This window comes from Aphelocoma coerulescens, chromosome 4 (genome assembly GCF_041296385.1).
Source record: "Aphelocoma coerulescens isolate FSJ_1873_10779 chromosome 4, UR_Acoe_1.0, whole genome shotgun sequence".
Taxonomy (NCBI): Eukaryota; Metazoa; Chordata; class Aves; order Passeriformes; family Corvidae; genus Aphelocoma; species Aphelocoma coerulescens.
The window spans coordinates 60,959,974-60,977,147 of record NC_091017.1 but is presented as its reverse complement, the minus strand read 5'-3'; the positions used below and the strand labels follow the sequence as shown (position 1 = coordinate 60,977,147).

At 42.5% G+C, this 17,174-nt stretch overlaps 1 protein-coding gene and 1 long non-coding RNA gene across 3 annotated transcripts in view; both read right to left on the bottom strand.

Annotated features, from left to right (window-relative positions):
- Window positions 1-426: 426 nt before the first annotated feature.
- LOC138109924 (uncharacterized) lies at window positions 427-2,655 on the bottom strand. The gene is made up of 3 exons (XR_011150740.1): window positions 2,571-2,655; window positions 1,648-1,716; window positions 427-445 (listed from the first exon to the last, which is right to left on the bottom strand). It is a non-coding gene; the product is annotated as an uncharacterized lncRNA (long non-coding RNA).
- An 8,156-nt stretch (window positions 2,656-10,811) lies between these two features.
- LGI2 (leucine rich repeat LGI family member 2) overlaps window positions 10,812-17,174 on the bottom strand; it is a 40,105-nt gene continuing 33,742 nt past the window's right edge. For both annotated transcript variants that reach the window (XM_069014326.1, XM_069014325.1), the window contains one exon: window positions 10,812-14,810. In XM_069014326.1, coding sequence (XP_068870427.1) covers window positions 13,993-14,810 — 818 coding nt within the window. In that variant the 3' untranslated portion in view covers window positions 10,812-13,992. The remainder of the gene's footprint in view (window positions 14,811-17,174) is intronic.

The window sequence follows — 17,174 nt, the reverse complement described above, 5'->3', positions numbered from 1 at the left end:
GACAAGACTATATATGAAGTACAACATTCTCAGCTGAGCTCTGGTTCAGCCATTGTTGGCTGAGGTGAAATAGCACAAATGTGGCAGCTGTCTAGATACTGCCTTAAACATCACCCTGATCAGGAATACACTGCAGTGCTAACATGTTCAGGCACCCTTCTATACCTTGAGACTGAGGGTCCAAATCCTATTTACAGAGTGATGCAAAAGGGAGATGATCTTTCCCCCGCTCCTGTGTCACGACGGGTAGAAGGGAAGAGTTCAGCTCCCTGGTGGGAATATGGATCCACTGTGCAAAGCAGTTAGGACAGACTTCAACCAGTGGTACCACTGATACAGTGAACATTTCAAGGATTCCATTTCATGGATTACACAAGATGTGATGTGGCCTTGCTTTTTCTTCTCTTTGTTCCGCTGAGCACAGCTGCTGTAATTTCTTTGGCATCTAAGGGAGCAAACACAGAGCTGATGCAATGTAGGGAGAAGGACAAGAGTTGGGAAACCATGGAGTGAGGCATCCTGTGAACTAGAAGGGGGGCAGGGCTTAGGTACCCTATCATGGATCATGGCAGAGGGAACTTGAGCATCATGAGATCCCAGAGGGCAGGATGTGTCCCTGCTTCATGGGTCATGAAGAACATGACAAATCACAAGTTCCTTGAGGGCTCAGACTTGCCAGCACTGCATAAGCCTACCATTAGTGCCTTTAACTCTGTGTCACTTATGTGCTAGGGCTCTTTTATGTTTCCCTTTCCTGTTTGCAGAGGCTTGTTTAATTTTGCTAACGACTCTGAATGAAGATAAGGCCCATGCGTGTAATAACAGACTAAAATTAAACTTCAAACAAATTATCTGTTAGGGTTTAGGAAAATCTTATCTGGGGAGGAATTAATCCTTGCAGCTTGTTTTGGGGCTTTAGCAGGCCACCAGGGATTTGAAAGAGAACAATTTTTCAGGCTGGAATATACACAGCAAATGGAACAATGTGCATAATTCCGTGGATATGGTAAAAAGAGAAAAAATCCCAAAAAGACACATAAACATCTGAAGTGTAGCATGAACTGACTGCAAACCAAATGCAGCTGCTGTAGATCATCAGCTGTCACTGTCAAAGCCCTGGTCTTTTTGTGACTGATGTCCCTGCTTCCTTTGTCACTGCATATCAGGATGATTCTGTAAGTCAGCTCTTATGCCCTAGTGCTCCCTGCTGCAGGGTTTGGAAACCAGCCACTGCTCCCTCCCAGTGATGTCAGGTTGCTCTGAGAAGATGATGTTGCTCAGTCCAGCCTAGTAATCAAATCAACACAGAGGGGGGCAAGAAGTGCCCATGGGAATTACTTTGCTAAAAAATGCTCACGTGGCTCAGCCTGCTGTTGGGAATGGGATGAGAGGTTCCCATTCAAATGGGGCTGGCAGAGACTGAGAAAAGCCAGCTCCACTTGAATGCTACTACCCCATAAAGGCTCGAGAGATGTAGTCCCAGGAATGATTTCAGACTACCTCTTCAGCTTTGCTTCACTCCCCTGCAAGTAATACTTATGACAGACAACAAAGACAAGAAGACCTCTTGAAACACCTTCTTATCCTCATACCACAGAGGTACCTCAAATTCCCTTTCGCAAGAGATGCCTGGTAGAGGTCTTTCACCTTTTTCTCTTCCGTTCATTTTTTCTTTCTTTGATCTTAGCTGTCCACACCAGCTGTAGGGTGAAAGACCTGTAGGAAGAGAGAATAAAAGAGAAAAGGAGGTTTAACAGCCAGGAAGAAATAAATGGGTGGTCTTTGGAAGCATAAACTAGACCAATAGCGAGGAAAATCACAAGGGAAAAAGTCCAATGTTTACTTTTTTGTGGTTTTCTTAAGCATATTTTTCTTGCAGTTCTGGGGGCATAGATAATTCAGGGTTCAGAGTGAAAAGACCTTTCAGAACTGCACAGCAGTACTAGAAGAGAAACTGCCCGAAAATATTGTCTCAAATTTCCATTATCCTCAACCACACAATGAGGTAAGATGCAAGTCTTAGGTGGAAAGATGCAGTGCCTGAAATCTGCTGTGTATTTCACTACTGTTTTGGGAATATTTGACTACATTGCCATGATGTCAGATTGTTATGGTTTGGGGTACTTATAGCAACAAAATGAGTAACAGAATGGGCTAAACCTGCATCCTGAAGCCGCAGAAGACTGAATGCACCTATTGTGGGTGTCCAAAACATCTGACTGTATTCCCTGAAGCTGTTTACGAAGACAGATATCTTGCCTGACAGAAGTGAATACAGTCAGAAGCTCAGAAGCTCAGCAGGAAAGCATGTACAAATACACAGGAAGAAAACATCCATTCCCCCATTTTAATATCTGGTTTAGATTCCTTCCCATCCATGTGACAATAGCTCTTAGGCCACTCTCCCTGCCCATCCACTCTTCCCTCCTCGCTATTTGCAGCAGTAGTCCTTTGGTATTTGCAAAGTCCAAAGGTATTTTCCTTTGTTTCCCACCTGAAGAACCCCAAGCCACTTCTTGACCTACCATAATTATGCAATTTATTTGGAAGTTAAACAGCTGAGAACTTACTGAAGTCCAGCTCTGCTGTCCTGCCTAGCCAGCACCATCTCTGCAGATGTTCACATCTGTGTGGTTACTCCACTCTCTCTCTCTGGGTCTGAGCTTCATCAACAGAGAAGCAGAGACAGCTGAGCACAATGTGTGGTCTGCCTGGTCAGAAACCACCTTTGTCTCCAGAACAGGGCTCCCTTCACTACCTGAGCTGCTCATGACCCCATGTTGCTTATCATAAATCTGAAGTGCCAACAGAGGAACTGAGAACTAGGGAAGGAAAAATCTTTAAAAGAATCTTTTCATCCCAAAGAGTCAGAAAGCAAAACGGAGGACCTCTTTACTTTTGAAACTTCTGCCAAGGACACCAAATTTACAGTCACTGAAGCATGGTGGGGCACCTGCGTCCGTGGCAATGATGCCCAGCCCAAAAAAGCCATGTGCAGGGTGGAGACCTGAGGATCTAACAGTCCAGAAATGTTAATGCAGTACTTTGCCTCAGCCATGAACCCTTGTCAGGTAGGAAAATTTCCCTGGTCTCCCAATCCTCTTGGTCCCCAGCAGTGCTGCAATCACATGGATCAAACATGTTGCTCTTGGTGTTTGTCTTACCTACCTAACCATCAGCCTGGAGGAAAACCAACCGCAGTGTGCACCACTTGAAGTTGTTCTTGCATATGATTTCTTGAAAGGTGTTTAACAACCTGTTAGTAATCACTACCTGCATGGTCTTTCTCTGTAGGCAGCCAAGCAGGATGAGGCAGAAATCCCTAGCAACATGCAGTCATTTTTCTGTCCAGACTTTAACTGGGCACAGAGGCCACTACTGGGCAATCTCTAGTCCATGCAAAAGGAGTATGTAATCTTGGCAACACTTCAAAAGTGTGCTGACCTGAAGAGTGAAAGACTAGAGACAAGAGGTTAAGTAGTTTGGTGTGCTGAACTCATGGTATAATAAACCAGCTCTTCTTTCCTTCAATTTCCATCTATAACACTCATACAGGACTTGACAACAAATGTCATATATTTTATTGTGATGGATATTATGTGCTAAAGGCAAATATGTTTCCAAAGGATTGAATTTGCTACCATGGGAGAGAACATAAATAATTTGGGGTTAAATACAAAGAGACAAAAGAAAGCTCTTTTGTTAAATACAATCTCACTACTTTGCATTCAGTTTTAGAGGATTCATTAATATCTTTGTTTTCTGTAACCTTGCACATTATTGAAAAAGATCTTTCATTTGCTTCTACTCTTTGCAATTTCTTTGGATATTCTATTTCCTTGCATCTGCAGAAACTGAGCTGTTTTTTGTGTGCTTGACAAACCATCAACATCTGCATGTGAAAGATTTCAGAGAGAAAAGAAACAGTAAAAAAACAGAAGATAGGATCCTTTCCTAATCATTTTTCCTTTGATTTTCAGACACTTGTGTAATAGAATGTATCCAACAGTGAATTTTTCTGAAAATATATTTAAACTGAGCAAATTCAGATTTGATTTGTTGACATACTCAGTGAAAGAAGTAGCCTGTCTTGCTCAGAAGCTACCTCAGACTGAAGCTGTATTTTGATTTGAGAGCACAAAACAAAAATACAGAACTATGCAGGATTGATACCTACTGGAGGTCATGCCTGTAACTGGAGGGTCACCCAGCACACCGAGATGGCACGTTTCAGTACCTACTCAAGATCATGCTGCAAAAAGCAGGAGTGTGGAAAGGTGCTGTGACCATCCAGGCACCCTTTCTGCTTTCCCACACAAAATAGTTTGTAACTGTGCTGTGCCTTGGTTTATTGGTGACAACAATTACCAGGTTTTACCAAGTAAAGGAAGAGAAGGCCCAAACCCCATCCCTTGGGGTTTGCACCAACTGGAACAATCTTCCTCCCAGTTTATCTTGCTGAATTGTTCATGTAAATCAGGTGTTTCTGACTGAAATTTGCTTTGTACAAAATAAGCTAGAGGAGCAGTTGCCACATGCTGGTGCCCCCCCCCCCCCCCAGGTGGGAGCAGTGGCTCCCCAAGGAGTTCCTATTCCAATTTTCTATTGCTTGGAGGAATTTAAATCCACTGCTTATAACATTCTGTCTTTTCCCCAAAGACCTGGGAACCCTTGGATGCTGCCTGTGTCAAATAACCACCCATAGCTTCCAAGAAAAAACAGGGGTTGCTTATCTATTCTCATTTCCAAGTGTGGGCTCTGGGGAGCACTAGGACTGGGATCCAGACCCTGTCTCCCCTTGGGATTGGGTAAGGTTTAGCTTTCCCACCATTCAAGCTGTTACTAATAATAGAGAGCCTGGTAAGCTTTCTCCTTAGCCCATCCACGGGGAGACAACTGTCAGCAACTCATGACTTACCTCAGATCAAAGGGCTTGTGAAAGACCATTTTGTCACAGTTGTTATGACTCTAGATAATTTCTACAGTGTATACCTCAGTGTCAGTGTTCATGGATAACTACAGGTAGTTGGTGTTCTTCAGCTTAAAGGATAAATCCTGAGCTAGCTATCAGTGTAGACAAGTGAAGGCAAAGTACAGCAGGGTACTCATAGATGAGCCTGAGATGTTTTTAGTGAAGACAAACTTCGTGCCTTGGGCTGCACTTGGGAGCAGTACAAGTGACTCACCCTCTTCCCTAAATTATACCACTACGTGGGGCATGCATCAGACATTAGCAAGCTCCCAGTAATTCCAGAAGTTAGTGTGCTGTGCCAACTCATTACTTCCTAAATAGCTCCAGTGTCAGTGCTGAGTGGTGACTTAACTGACTGCTGACATTCACTACAAGGTCACTAAGCTAAATCTATACTTAGGAACACTTTGGTGCTGCAAATGACATGGAATTGATTTAATCTGTACAATGCCTTGTCTCTGATGATCCTTCCTATCACAGGTCTGACCAACATGGACAACAAAGGTAGAAGACACAATTAATATTCAGCTCACTAACTAAAACCTGGAGAGGAGTCTCAGTAAAGCAAACACTAAAGACAACACCAGTAAGGAATTGAATTGCAGCTGAAAATGTGAAAATTCCTGCATTTTTTCCTACGAAATCTAGTGTGCCTCTACTGATGACTGCAGCAAACGTGCAGTATTTCTCACTGCAGAGAGCCCTTTTTGATTTGCACAGCTCTCTCTACAGTCCACATACTGCAAATGGATTCTTCCCTCTCAGTGCTCACTGAAGTGGATCCCCCTGAAAAGTCCCAGTGCCTGTGGCCAGATGACAAAGACACATACAGCTCCATTTGGCAGCCTTGAGCTTTCAGCATCTTCATAAACTCCCAAATTCAAAAGGTAATTCTCATCCCTCTACCCCTACAGCTGTTAGCACATCAGCAACTAACTGGTGCCAAGCTACAAGAACCTCTTTGTTCTCCTCTGCCCACCACACCAAAGGGCCATGATTGGCTCCAGCTGGCCCTCACTGATAGTCTATCAAAAATATCAAAAGACAAATTATCCTCAGCTGACCTGCAGATGTTGCTACCAGACACCCTACAACAATAAAGATAAATATCTCAGCTGTCATTTAAGGGGAAATGGCATATGGTTCTTCAAGTCTGATGATTCAGACATAATAATCTCCCAGCAATTATGAAGACAGAGGCAAAGAAAGAAAACTGAAAGGAGATAAACTCTCTGTTACCTTCCTTTTTACCCCCAAATCTGTCTTCATCTGTGTCTGAGAAAAGCAAAGGGACCAATCACTATTTGTTACTAGCAAGGCAGCACAGGATTGGCAAGTCTGCCTGAACATATGCGCATTCTGTTTTAAGCCAAGGCTGGCAAAAAGGTATTAAAGTGTCAGTTTGTTCTCTTATTTCACTTTATTCTATTGGCTTAGGTCAGGTACATCCTTAATGCACATTGAAACAAACCATGTGGGAGCCTTGTATCTCCTGCAATGCTGGAGTGGGCTGGCTCAGGCACATCCGCTGCCTGCACCTCTGTACCTGCTCTATCATATGGGGTGGAACTGGAATTCAGCGTGGATGTGAGCACAGCCCTCTCCACACAGTTGTCATCAAGGATGTCTTTATCATTTTCCAGCTCAAAAAGCAGTGAATGCTGTTGTTTGTAAGGGTTTTTTTATTCTACCTGCACCCATCTTCAGCCAGCAATATGCTCCAAGCTCATCCAGTCTGTGTTGTGACAGAGAAGGAGAGCTGCCCAGGCTTTCACAGTCCCAGCTCTGTGGGGTTTTATAGGACGAGCTCCAAATATTACAAATCATATAAGTTGGGTGGTAAATATTCCTCAGGTAGAGGTAGCTGCAGTAAGTTTGTGGGAAGTAACTGCAGGACTCTGTAGTTACTCACTTCATTAAGTCTTAATTGTAACTATCGCAAGGTGCAACCCCAGCACCATAATCAGATCCTGAGGTGACAGAGGCACAGATAATTGTAATGAGCCTTCCTCTGAAATGAAAGGCCTGCAGTTTTCTCCCCAGATGCTAATGGCACAAAGCAGAGTCAGAAAACGCTGTCAGCAGGAACCAGGAGAAGATGGGGATCCAAGGAGACCCCTGGGCTTCAGGGTTTGCAAACAAATAGTAGGCAGATGCTATTAACCAGGGTTGCTGATTTAACTTCTGTTTCCTATGTCTATTTCTAGCTTACTCTCAGAAGCATCCCAAATAAACCTACACCATTCTGGCCTCATTGTTTTCTGTAAAGCTCTGGAAAAAACTTTTTTCCATACTGGAAAGACCAAAAAGAAAGTAACGGAAGAGAGAAATTAATCCACATGCAGCTCTCTCCTGCCATGTGCCAGCCCAGGCTCCATCCACATTGACCACACCAGCTCTGGGTGGTGAGTACTTTCTTGACCCACTGGCCTTTAATTCATGGGACTAAGATGAAGAATGAAGTGTCAGGGCACACCTGCAACTGGAGGATGAGTCAGCCCCAAGGGGCTGCTGAGTCAGAAGAACTGAAACAGCCATTGAGGTTGGAAAATGAGCATTCTTGTACAATCCAGTGCTAATGTCCAAACAGGAAATAGAAATGAACTTCGGAATAGAAGTCAACAATTACAAATGAATAAAAATGGGAGCAATGCTACCAGTAGCCCTTCATTCTGGTGATGTCATGGTCTCCAAATGCCCTTCAGAAATGCAAATTGCCTACAATGTAATAAAAAGGGCATTTTCTAGAGTGTGCAGAGCTTGCATAGTTTAATTAAGCATAAACTAGGGTGACTCTTGAAAGGAAAATGATGTGGATTGCATTCTGTGAGTGACCTTGGAAAGGCACTTAGAACTTTCTCTGCACGGCAATTAAGTAAACTCACACTTCATATGCCATCACTCCTATTCCTTTCCTTTATTTAGAAAGATATTTTTTGTTCTCTCAGATTCCCTGATCTCACATTGATTTATCTCTGTGCTTAGAAAATGTGATTTGTTTCCCTCAAGGTAACTAAACATTTGTCTACAGCCTCACCATCTCTAGTTTTCTAATCTCTACTTCAATATTACTTATATTAAACTTCTGGCACCTGCTTTCCTTGATTTCCACCAAATTCTACCTAGGCTACCTCAATGATATGGCAAAACTGGAATAAGGAGATACCTATAGAAATGTCTCATCCGATCTTTCCAAGACCAACCTAGTGGCCTTCTCTGATGGAATGACTGTGTCAATGGACTAAGAAAGAGCTATCTGGACTTCTGTAAAGCCTTTGACATGGTTCGCCACTACATCCTTCTCTCTAAATTGGAGGGAGACGGATTTAATGAGTGGACTGTTTTGTTTGGTGGATTAGGAGCTGGTTGTGTGGTCACATCCAGAGGGTAGCAGACAATGATTCCCTGTCTGGATGGAGATCAGTGAGAAGTGGTGTCCCTCAGGAGTCTATATTGGGGCCAGTACAGTTTAATATCTTCATTAATGACATAGATGAAAGCATCGAGTACACCCCCAGCAAATTTGCCAACAACACCAAGCTGAGTGGTGCTGTTGACAGAACTGAAGGACAGAACGCTATGCAGAGCTCAAGATGCAGGCTCAAGGAAATCCCATGAGATTGAAGACCAAATGGACCAAATGCAAGGTGCTGCACCTTGGTCATGGCAACCCCCAGAATAAATACAGGCTGGGGGACGGAGGGATTGAAACCAGCGTTGCAGAGAAGGACTTGGGGTTCCTGGAGGTTGGAAATCTGGACATGAGCCAATAGTGTGTACTTGATGCCTAGAAAGCAAACTGCATCCTGGGCTGCATCAAAAGAAATGTGGCCAGCAGGCTGAGGGAGGTGATTCTCCCCCTCCACTCTGTTCCAGTGAGACCCCACCAGCTATGTGGTCCCGAGCACAGGAAGGACATTGACCTGTTGGAGCAAATCCAAGGGAGGGCCACAAATGATTAGAGGGATGGAACACCTCTCCTATGAAGACAGTGAGAGAGTTGGTGTTGCTCAGCCTGGGGAAGGCTACAGGGAGACCTCACTGTGTCCTTTCAGTACCTAAAGGAGGCCTGTAGGAAAGATGGGGACAGACTTTTTAGTAGGGCCTGTAGCAACAGGACAAGGGGCAATGGTCTTAAACTAAAAGAGCATAAATTCAGAGTAGATGGAAGAAATTTTTTTAGATAAGGGTGGTGTAACACTGGAACAGGTTGCCCAGAGAGGTAGTGGATGTCTCAGTCTTGGAAACGTTCAACGTCAGGTTGGACAGGGCTCTGAGCAACTTGATGTAGTTGAAGATGTCCCTGCTAATGGTGGGAGTGTTGGACTCCTCATCACACAATTCTGGGGCAAGAATGGCGGTGGCTTATGGGGCAATTGGTACTGGGGAATAGATGGGGGTTTTGTAGTTGCTATTTGAGCTGCTTTCACAGTATCAGTCTCTTATTTTGTGGGGGATCTAACATCATGTGGCCAGCTGGGTTTGTCAGACTGTGAAGGTCAGTTTTGAAATCCATTAGATCACCAAGCCTTCAGTTTCTCAAAAAGGAGGCTGTGTGGGGAATGCAAGAGTTGTCAAGTGCCTGGTTTGCTAGGAAGTAAAAAAAGAAACCCAACTGGTGTTAGCAGCTCAGCTCCATTGCTTCTGGGATAGGGTGTGAAAAAGAAGTCTCAGTAATTGCTGGCTATGAGCAGTGCTGCCAAGAGGGAGCAGTGGTAGCAGCTCGTCTCTGTGGGCCAAGAGTGAGTGGGACTGAGGGGATGAGTCGGACTCTTACAGCTGTTCTTACACATCTGCCTTTAGCTTGACCTTTCAAAAACACCCTGCTCTGTCTTCCCCTTGAAATTTGCAGAGGAGTGACCATCCCGTGTTGCTCTTTGGGAATGCTTTTCTCTTGGTATCTTGCTATGACTTTCCAGGAGTAATAGATACTTCCCAAGGAAGAGCTGAAGAATGTCGCAATAGGTGGAAAAAAATTATTCACCTAGCAAGGACAAAGAAAGCAGGGGAAGGTAGGTGGGGAAACAGTGCTGATTTGCAACTGATGTTTGAGCTATGATGGAGTTTGTGAACCACACCACAAGGGCTGCTGACTCATAAAAAGGTGGAATACCCAAAAGGAAAGCAATGATCCCAGCAATTGCATCCCATTATGGTATGTCAGACACGTCTTTGATTGCACAAGCCTATAATTAGTTACAAAGAGTTGTGCTGTTTCTAAAGAACTAAGAGGAAACAAAATAATTATTCCCTGTGTTAGTGACTAGCAGGATCAGTGGATAAAACTCAAGGATTGCTTTAAATAAAGTGTATTCACTGCTGATTGATTTATTTTTTTTTCAATTTCAGGGTAAATGTCAATGATTCAGTAAAATTTAACAAATCTTAAAAGACCCCAGAGCAAAGATCTGAAAGTCTTGGGAGTAATTTTAGGGCTTGGTTCCTATTTACTCAGCATGTAAGAAATTCACTTAAGTATCTTAATTTTTTTTTATTATTATTATTTAGAAAATTAAGATCTCTTTATTTTGTGGTAAGAAAGAACCGAACTCATGAGCAAAACTCACAGCAGTAGCTGCGTTACATCCTGCTAACACTAGATGGGGTGTAAGGAAAGAGTGAAGGGGAAAATCAGGGAACAGCAAAACCTTGGCGGTCCAAACTTATCTCAGGCACAGAAGGAAGATGTAACTAATCTGAGCATGGCTTTCTCCACCTTGTCAAAAGCCAAACCCGATCATAAATAGACAGGGACCCGTTTGCCCACCCTGTCCATTCCTCTGGCAGTGTGGATCCTTGCAACATGGATATTTTAACATGCATGACGCACCACTATTAGTCACATTAACTACATTTTATTCATTCAGTGAAAGAGTACATACAAGTCAGTAGCATAGATTGCATCAGCTCCTCTTTACTAAAAAAAGCTCAGTGTATATACAACCTTAAAATGCTCCTGCTGTAGCTAGTGCATATTAAATCGATGCTTATATAAACTAATGTTCTTTACACAGATTTATGTATTTTAGAATACATTAAAAATTATTGGTGGCATGTTCTGTTATCCTTTTTCACTGTCCTGATGGTCTAACATTTGCAATGAATTATGGATATGCGTATTTTATTTACTATTCAAAACAATTCATATTACAGAATATAGGCCATGGAGACAAACCGGTGGTTGCATTTGGAAAGGCAGAAAAGATTTTCAATTATCAGTGATTTCTGTTTGTATGGCTGAATCCTGCTGCTTTTCCTTAGGAGCAGGAAGAACAGAACAAGGTTCTTTTTGAAATATTGCCTATGTTTAATCCTGTGAAAAGTACCATAACCTTTTCTTAATCAACTGGTCCTTTTTGTCCTCCCTCACAGCTGCTTTGACCTCCAGTGCATGAACTCAGCAGAACAGGCAGGCCAGTGTCTGACTCCAGACTCTTCCTGAAGCTGGGAGGGATGCTGAGCTGGGCTTTCTGACCAACCAACACAGCTACTCAGCAGAAGTGGCAGCCTGCCTGCAGAATTCATTTCCTTCACTCTCTTCTTCTGGTCCCATGTGAATGAGCTAGACTCCTGTGGATCACTTAATCCTGTTTATTAAGCCTGTCTCTGCAGAGACCATTTTAATTTAATTCAACTTGATAGTCAAGCCTCAAAATCCCCTTGGCTCTTGAAACAGTACAATCTCCTGGTATTCAATACACAAACCTTTTTCCAGCATCCTCTTGCTTCAAGGATCCAATCTCTCTAAACTAGCTTTTCACTCTGACTGATGCCCCTTCCTGAGTGACCAGTACTCACAGTTGAGCCCTAGAAGAAAGTGCCAGTGCACTAAGAAATGCCACCCTCATCAGAATATCTAATTCTAGTTAAACTTCCATGTTTGAAATGCTAGTCACAACACAAACTAAATAAATGTTGCTTGCTAGTCATATCCATTTAAAAAAGTAAACTGGTAACATGGTAAGAAATTGCATTCACTGCAAAACATGAATCTCTTTGTTTTGTCAGATTTGTTAGCTTAATCCTAGGAGAGGTATTGCTAAATCCTATTGCAGAGCGTTGGTTTGCATCTACTGGTCTTGAACCACTGGGACTGACACCGCACTGGGATTTGGAGGGCAGCACTCAGTCCTTCAGAGGGTGGGATGGGCCAGGTTGCCAGCGTAGTTAAAAATAAAACCAGGTTGAACACTTCTGTAGGGGGAAAAACCCCCTAACTCATAGTTGAAAATCAGAGTTATGTCTCTCACAGGCCAGTAATAACTTCATTTCATAGCAGAGCGCTTAAAGTTGGGGAAGACTCTGATATGCCAGGTCACTGGTAGGTTATGACTCCTCACGGGAGTCCTTATGCATAATCCTCTTCTGCAGCGCACTTCACACCCTGGATATTGGAAAGCCTATGAGAACATCTCTGTTTGTGATCATAGGCCATGTCTCACTTGTCCAGGGGAAAATGTGAAACTCACTCAGCAGAAGGATGGTGAGATAGCCCTAAATATAAAGGAATCAAGGACAGTTTCCTTTGCTCCTCCTGCTTTATGCAAAGGCTCCCTATTATCCAAGGCAGCAGTGCAGCAGCAAGACATGATAAAACAACCTAGTAGGCTAAGTGGTATGAAAACTTAAAGAAATATGTTGTGTAAGTGAACAAACAGGAGCGCTGATACACAGTTTTGTTGGGTAAGGGTGGCAAAGAACCTTTCCAAAAACAGTCCCTTGCTGTTACCGTGAGGGAGGCTCTGCATGCCAGGATTGCCCTATTTAGGATGATTGAATGCCTTGGTCTGTAACCACCCAAAACACCAGTGCAGTACAGTCTGTCCACATCCTGCCGTTCAGCCTTCAATGGACTGGCAGCCTGGCAACAGCCTGGACTCACCCAGTGGAAATCCTTCTTGGAGACAGGATTAGCTCGAGTCTGAAACAGCTCCAGCTGCTTGGTTTCAGATGACTTAGTGATCCTGAAGTCACAGACTTTAGTTAGAAGGAGAATTCCCCAAATACAACTTTGATGTCCCAAACCTGAATTTATTGCTTATGAGATGTGCTGGAGGGGAAACGCTAGACGATAAATCACCTCAATTCATACAGAGCTACAACATGGAGTGCATCAATGTAGATCTGTGTTTCAGGCAAAGCTTAAGCTCTGCCTTCTGGAATGAGGGTTCACAACAGAGTAACACGTTAAACACACAGAATCTACTGGGAATCATCAGCAAAAATTTGAGTTAGGGCAAAATGGGATGTATTTCTGGAATACCTATTAAAACAGAAAGTGGGTAGGATTTGTAGTTGATTTGCTCATGGCATCATGCAGACCTCTGGTATTTTCTGTCTATGTTAACTTGATAAGATCTCACAGTCCTGAAGACACACACTCTTCCTGGCTAGGCAATTACTGTGGGCTGGGCTACTTGTTATGCACAATTTGTTGCTGAAAAAAAGTGAATAATGGAAGAAAAGTGGCAATAGATTTTGACTCTCCCTTCAGTCTGCAATGAATTTAAGTGATGCCTTGGATTTACTGTGAACCAGAAAGACAGATTTTGAAGAGAGAACTCAAGAGTATTCTGGAATGTTCCCATTTGCTTTTACAATTCATCAGCAACCATGAAGAACTGGCTCTAATATTAAAATGTACATTACTAAAATGTTGGTTTAGGAGTCAAGATCATTTTTATGTTTTGTATGGCTCACTCTTCACTTTCTTTATGAGATGTTCAACTCAAGGTAGTTTTCTGGATAAAATTTAGATCATTCTCTTAGATGTCAACATTAATCCTAATGCACTGCACTCCTCTTTGAATGACTACAAATTGCATAAGTGTCTTTGAAAAAGGATAAAATGGACATGTCATGCAGTAACCAAGTAAATGCAGTCCCTGATTAATATGCAAGTTTGAAAAGTTCAGAAAATGTCATCATACTCCATAGGTGCACCCTGTTTTTGGAAAGGTCTCTTTTTGCTTTGTTCGTGTATAAATGTCATTCTACATAAATTTCACTCCAGCAGCTTTTCATAAACTCAAGTCAATTTTGATATGTTCAAATATTTGAGTGTTTCCTTTAAAACTAGAGGCAAAGAAAAAATCTCTTCGATCTGTTGACACAGCTGTGAAAGACCGTGGTGCTTGCACGTAGATTTCTTTAAATAATCTGAATATCTTCTTTTCACCATCCCACTGGTAAATCTGGGAGAAGGTATAGTCACTTCCCAAGGCTAGGTAGTAGTTGTTCTTGAAGGAGAAAGGCTGCAGTGTCATGGCTCCTCGGGATGGAAGAGCCTGTATCTCCACAAACTGTTTGCTATTCCATTTCATAACTCTGGAGTCACCGATGAATCTTGTGAGAGTGATGTAAAGGTCATCTTGCATCCTGAAACTCTTCACAGCCAAGACATCTTCCATGTTGGGGATTTCACTGTGTGGGACAAACTTTTTGGAGGCTTTGTTCCACTGGAGTATAATGGGCACCTGGGCACGGCTAGAGAGGATTAAATGTGATTTCCCATCTATATCAAGAAACTCAGCATCAGTGTCCCTGAACCACTCGTGGAGAGACTGATATGAATAAAATCCTTTGTTATTCCACTTATACACTGTTGACAAACCTGCTTTAGAGCTATCTGCTATGACAAAAAACATTTCGTTGTCTATCTCAAAAAGCTCTATATCATTTGGCTTGGAAATGCGAGATACTTCAATATCCTGGAATTTGACAAACTTCGTCCAGCTTTCATCAAACTTGTAAATGTGTGAGCCACCAAAGAGCTGTGCCACCACCACAAAGACTTGGTCACCAACAAGAATGGCTTTACATCCCACTATAGACTGACCTATTGCCCAAAGAAAGAAAACAAAACAACACATATATTAGCACAGCACAAAGCACCCTTTACACCACAGATGTTACCAAATTGCCTCTCCCCCCTTTTTTAAACCTGCACCATCTCATAATTTTGTCTTCTGCTGCATGCCATCAGAGTGTCTCTTCAAGCTTTTACTTCCCAGTACCTGGAGAGATGACTTGTCCCACCCTGCAAGGTGTGCAAGTATGATGTACCATAAAATGCTAATTATTTTTATGCAAAATAGTTTTTATTTCTCTGTTTGTTCAAACAGATGGCCCCTAATATCCAAAACAATTATTTAAGCTAAATTTTATTATTTAAAAATGACAAGAATTTTTATCTTGCCATTCATCAGACATCTGAAATTCTCTTATTCTTGTAATGTCTATCTTTCCATCTTAACTAGAAGAATGAAGTATAGTATATTTTTCTTGCTCCCAGAAGGGTTAGAGTCAGCTTTTTGCTACTGTACATAGAAATACAGATGCATCTTGTGGATATATCACCTGACAGCAGGATGAAAAGATAAATCTAACTCTGTTGTTTCTTTTAGGTATTCTTGAGATTTTGTAAACTAGAAATATTTAGAAATATTGCAGTTGCCAGATAGATCAGATCAGGTTATGATCTGTTTTGAGAATGTCAAGTTACACTATACAAGAACCACATCAAAAAAGTAACAAGACTATTATAATGGGTGTTGTTGGAAGCAGAGAGGAATTCCTCTGTGAAGCACAGTTTAAGTAGAACTACAGTTGCACAAGTTCCCCAATGCATGCTTGGTCAGTCACCACAGGTGATTGGACCTGGCTCCTCTGCTGGTCCCCTACCCATGGCTTTCAGAGCTGGCTTGGGATGATCTGCCACCCTCCCAGTGCAGGACAGCTGGGCGTACCTTCCTCTCAAGTACAGCAAGGTATCTGCAGCACAAGTATGAATGCTTGAGCTGATCATCCAGGCTCCTTCTGATCTAACTTAGTCAAAACACACTCTAGAAGAGCTTTCACCTGTCTCCTGCCTCGTTCTGCAGAGGACAGCAATGCCTTTCTCTGCATGTTCACTGTAAAGGCAACTTTGACAACTAGCTCAGCTCCATAAGCCCATGTTGTAGAAGCCTAAATTTAGATATCCAAATGCCAAGCATGGGTAAGTAGTGAAATTCTCTGTGGAGCTGGCTCCAGAGGGCTACAAAACACTCTTCAGGCTCTGCAGGAGGCTCTTTATGTGCCTGTGTCCTCTGGCAAAAATCTCAGGTTCACGTACATTTCAGTCCAGAGCTTGAGCTCAGACCTTCCAGGAACAAACTCTGGGTTTGCAGCTAGGACACAAGTCCCTGGCAGAAATCAAGTCATTCAGAGGAAGGTGAGACACCCCTGAAAGGCAGCTGTCTTTGCAAATGACTCACACTCTCAGTTTCATTTCTGCAGTTTTTCTAGGGCTCAGCTAGCTCTCTCTGGGCTGTTGACTTCTCAGTTTACATCCCTGGTACGTATTTTATCCTAATCTACCAGAACACAATGAAACCTAAAAAAAGTAATATCCTTCATTTCCAAATTTTCCTGACAGAGGGGTAGCTTCTTGTAAACTTTCATTAGTGACACACACAGCTGATCTGAGGAGGTAAGTGCTTGTTGTCTTTGTAGAATTCAACATCAGATGAGGATGCAGCATACTCTATGTCTCCCAAAATGTAAGGTAAAAAATAATCTATAATACACAACAAGCAACAGGATGGAAAGATGCTCCATGGATAAATTTAGCTCCTGAGTCTTCAAAACCTCTGGCTTGGAGTATCTGGGAAACCAGGCAGCAGATAACAACTCTTAAGAGTCTGTCTCTGCTGTCATGGTGTGACTGAGCACCACTAGTGTTGGTTAGGGACAGAACAGTTATTAGAAAATCAGCATTAGAGCATCATCTGGCATCCACACAGGCTCTTTGTATGATCAGTAATCTGGCCAAGATGTTAAGTAAGCATGTTTGTAAACTGAAAGTAAATGTGGAAGCTTTACAGCACATCTCTTCAGGTAACAACCACAGTTTAAGTATTTCTGTCATTTTAAACTGGCTTCCTGGTCAGCTCAGCCTGAAGGCATCCTTCAGACCTGTTTCCTTCTACATGCAATAGATTCTTTTTATATTCTGTTTTGCAGGCAGTTTAGCAAGATCATGTGCTCCTTCAGCTTCTGCTTTAACTTGCTGTATGATTGAGGCAGTGAGTGCTAAGCTGGCCTATGATGTGACATTTACAGCAAGTGTTTGTGCCTTCAGAACAATTTACAAGAATGGACAAAAAAAGAATGGAAAAAAAAAAGCTACAGTAAGGTTAAATGCACGTGTTAAATGATG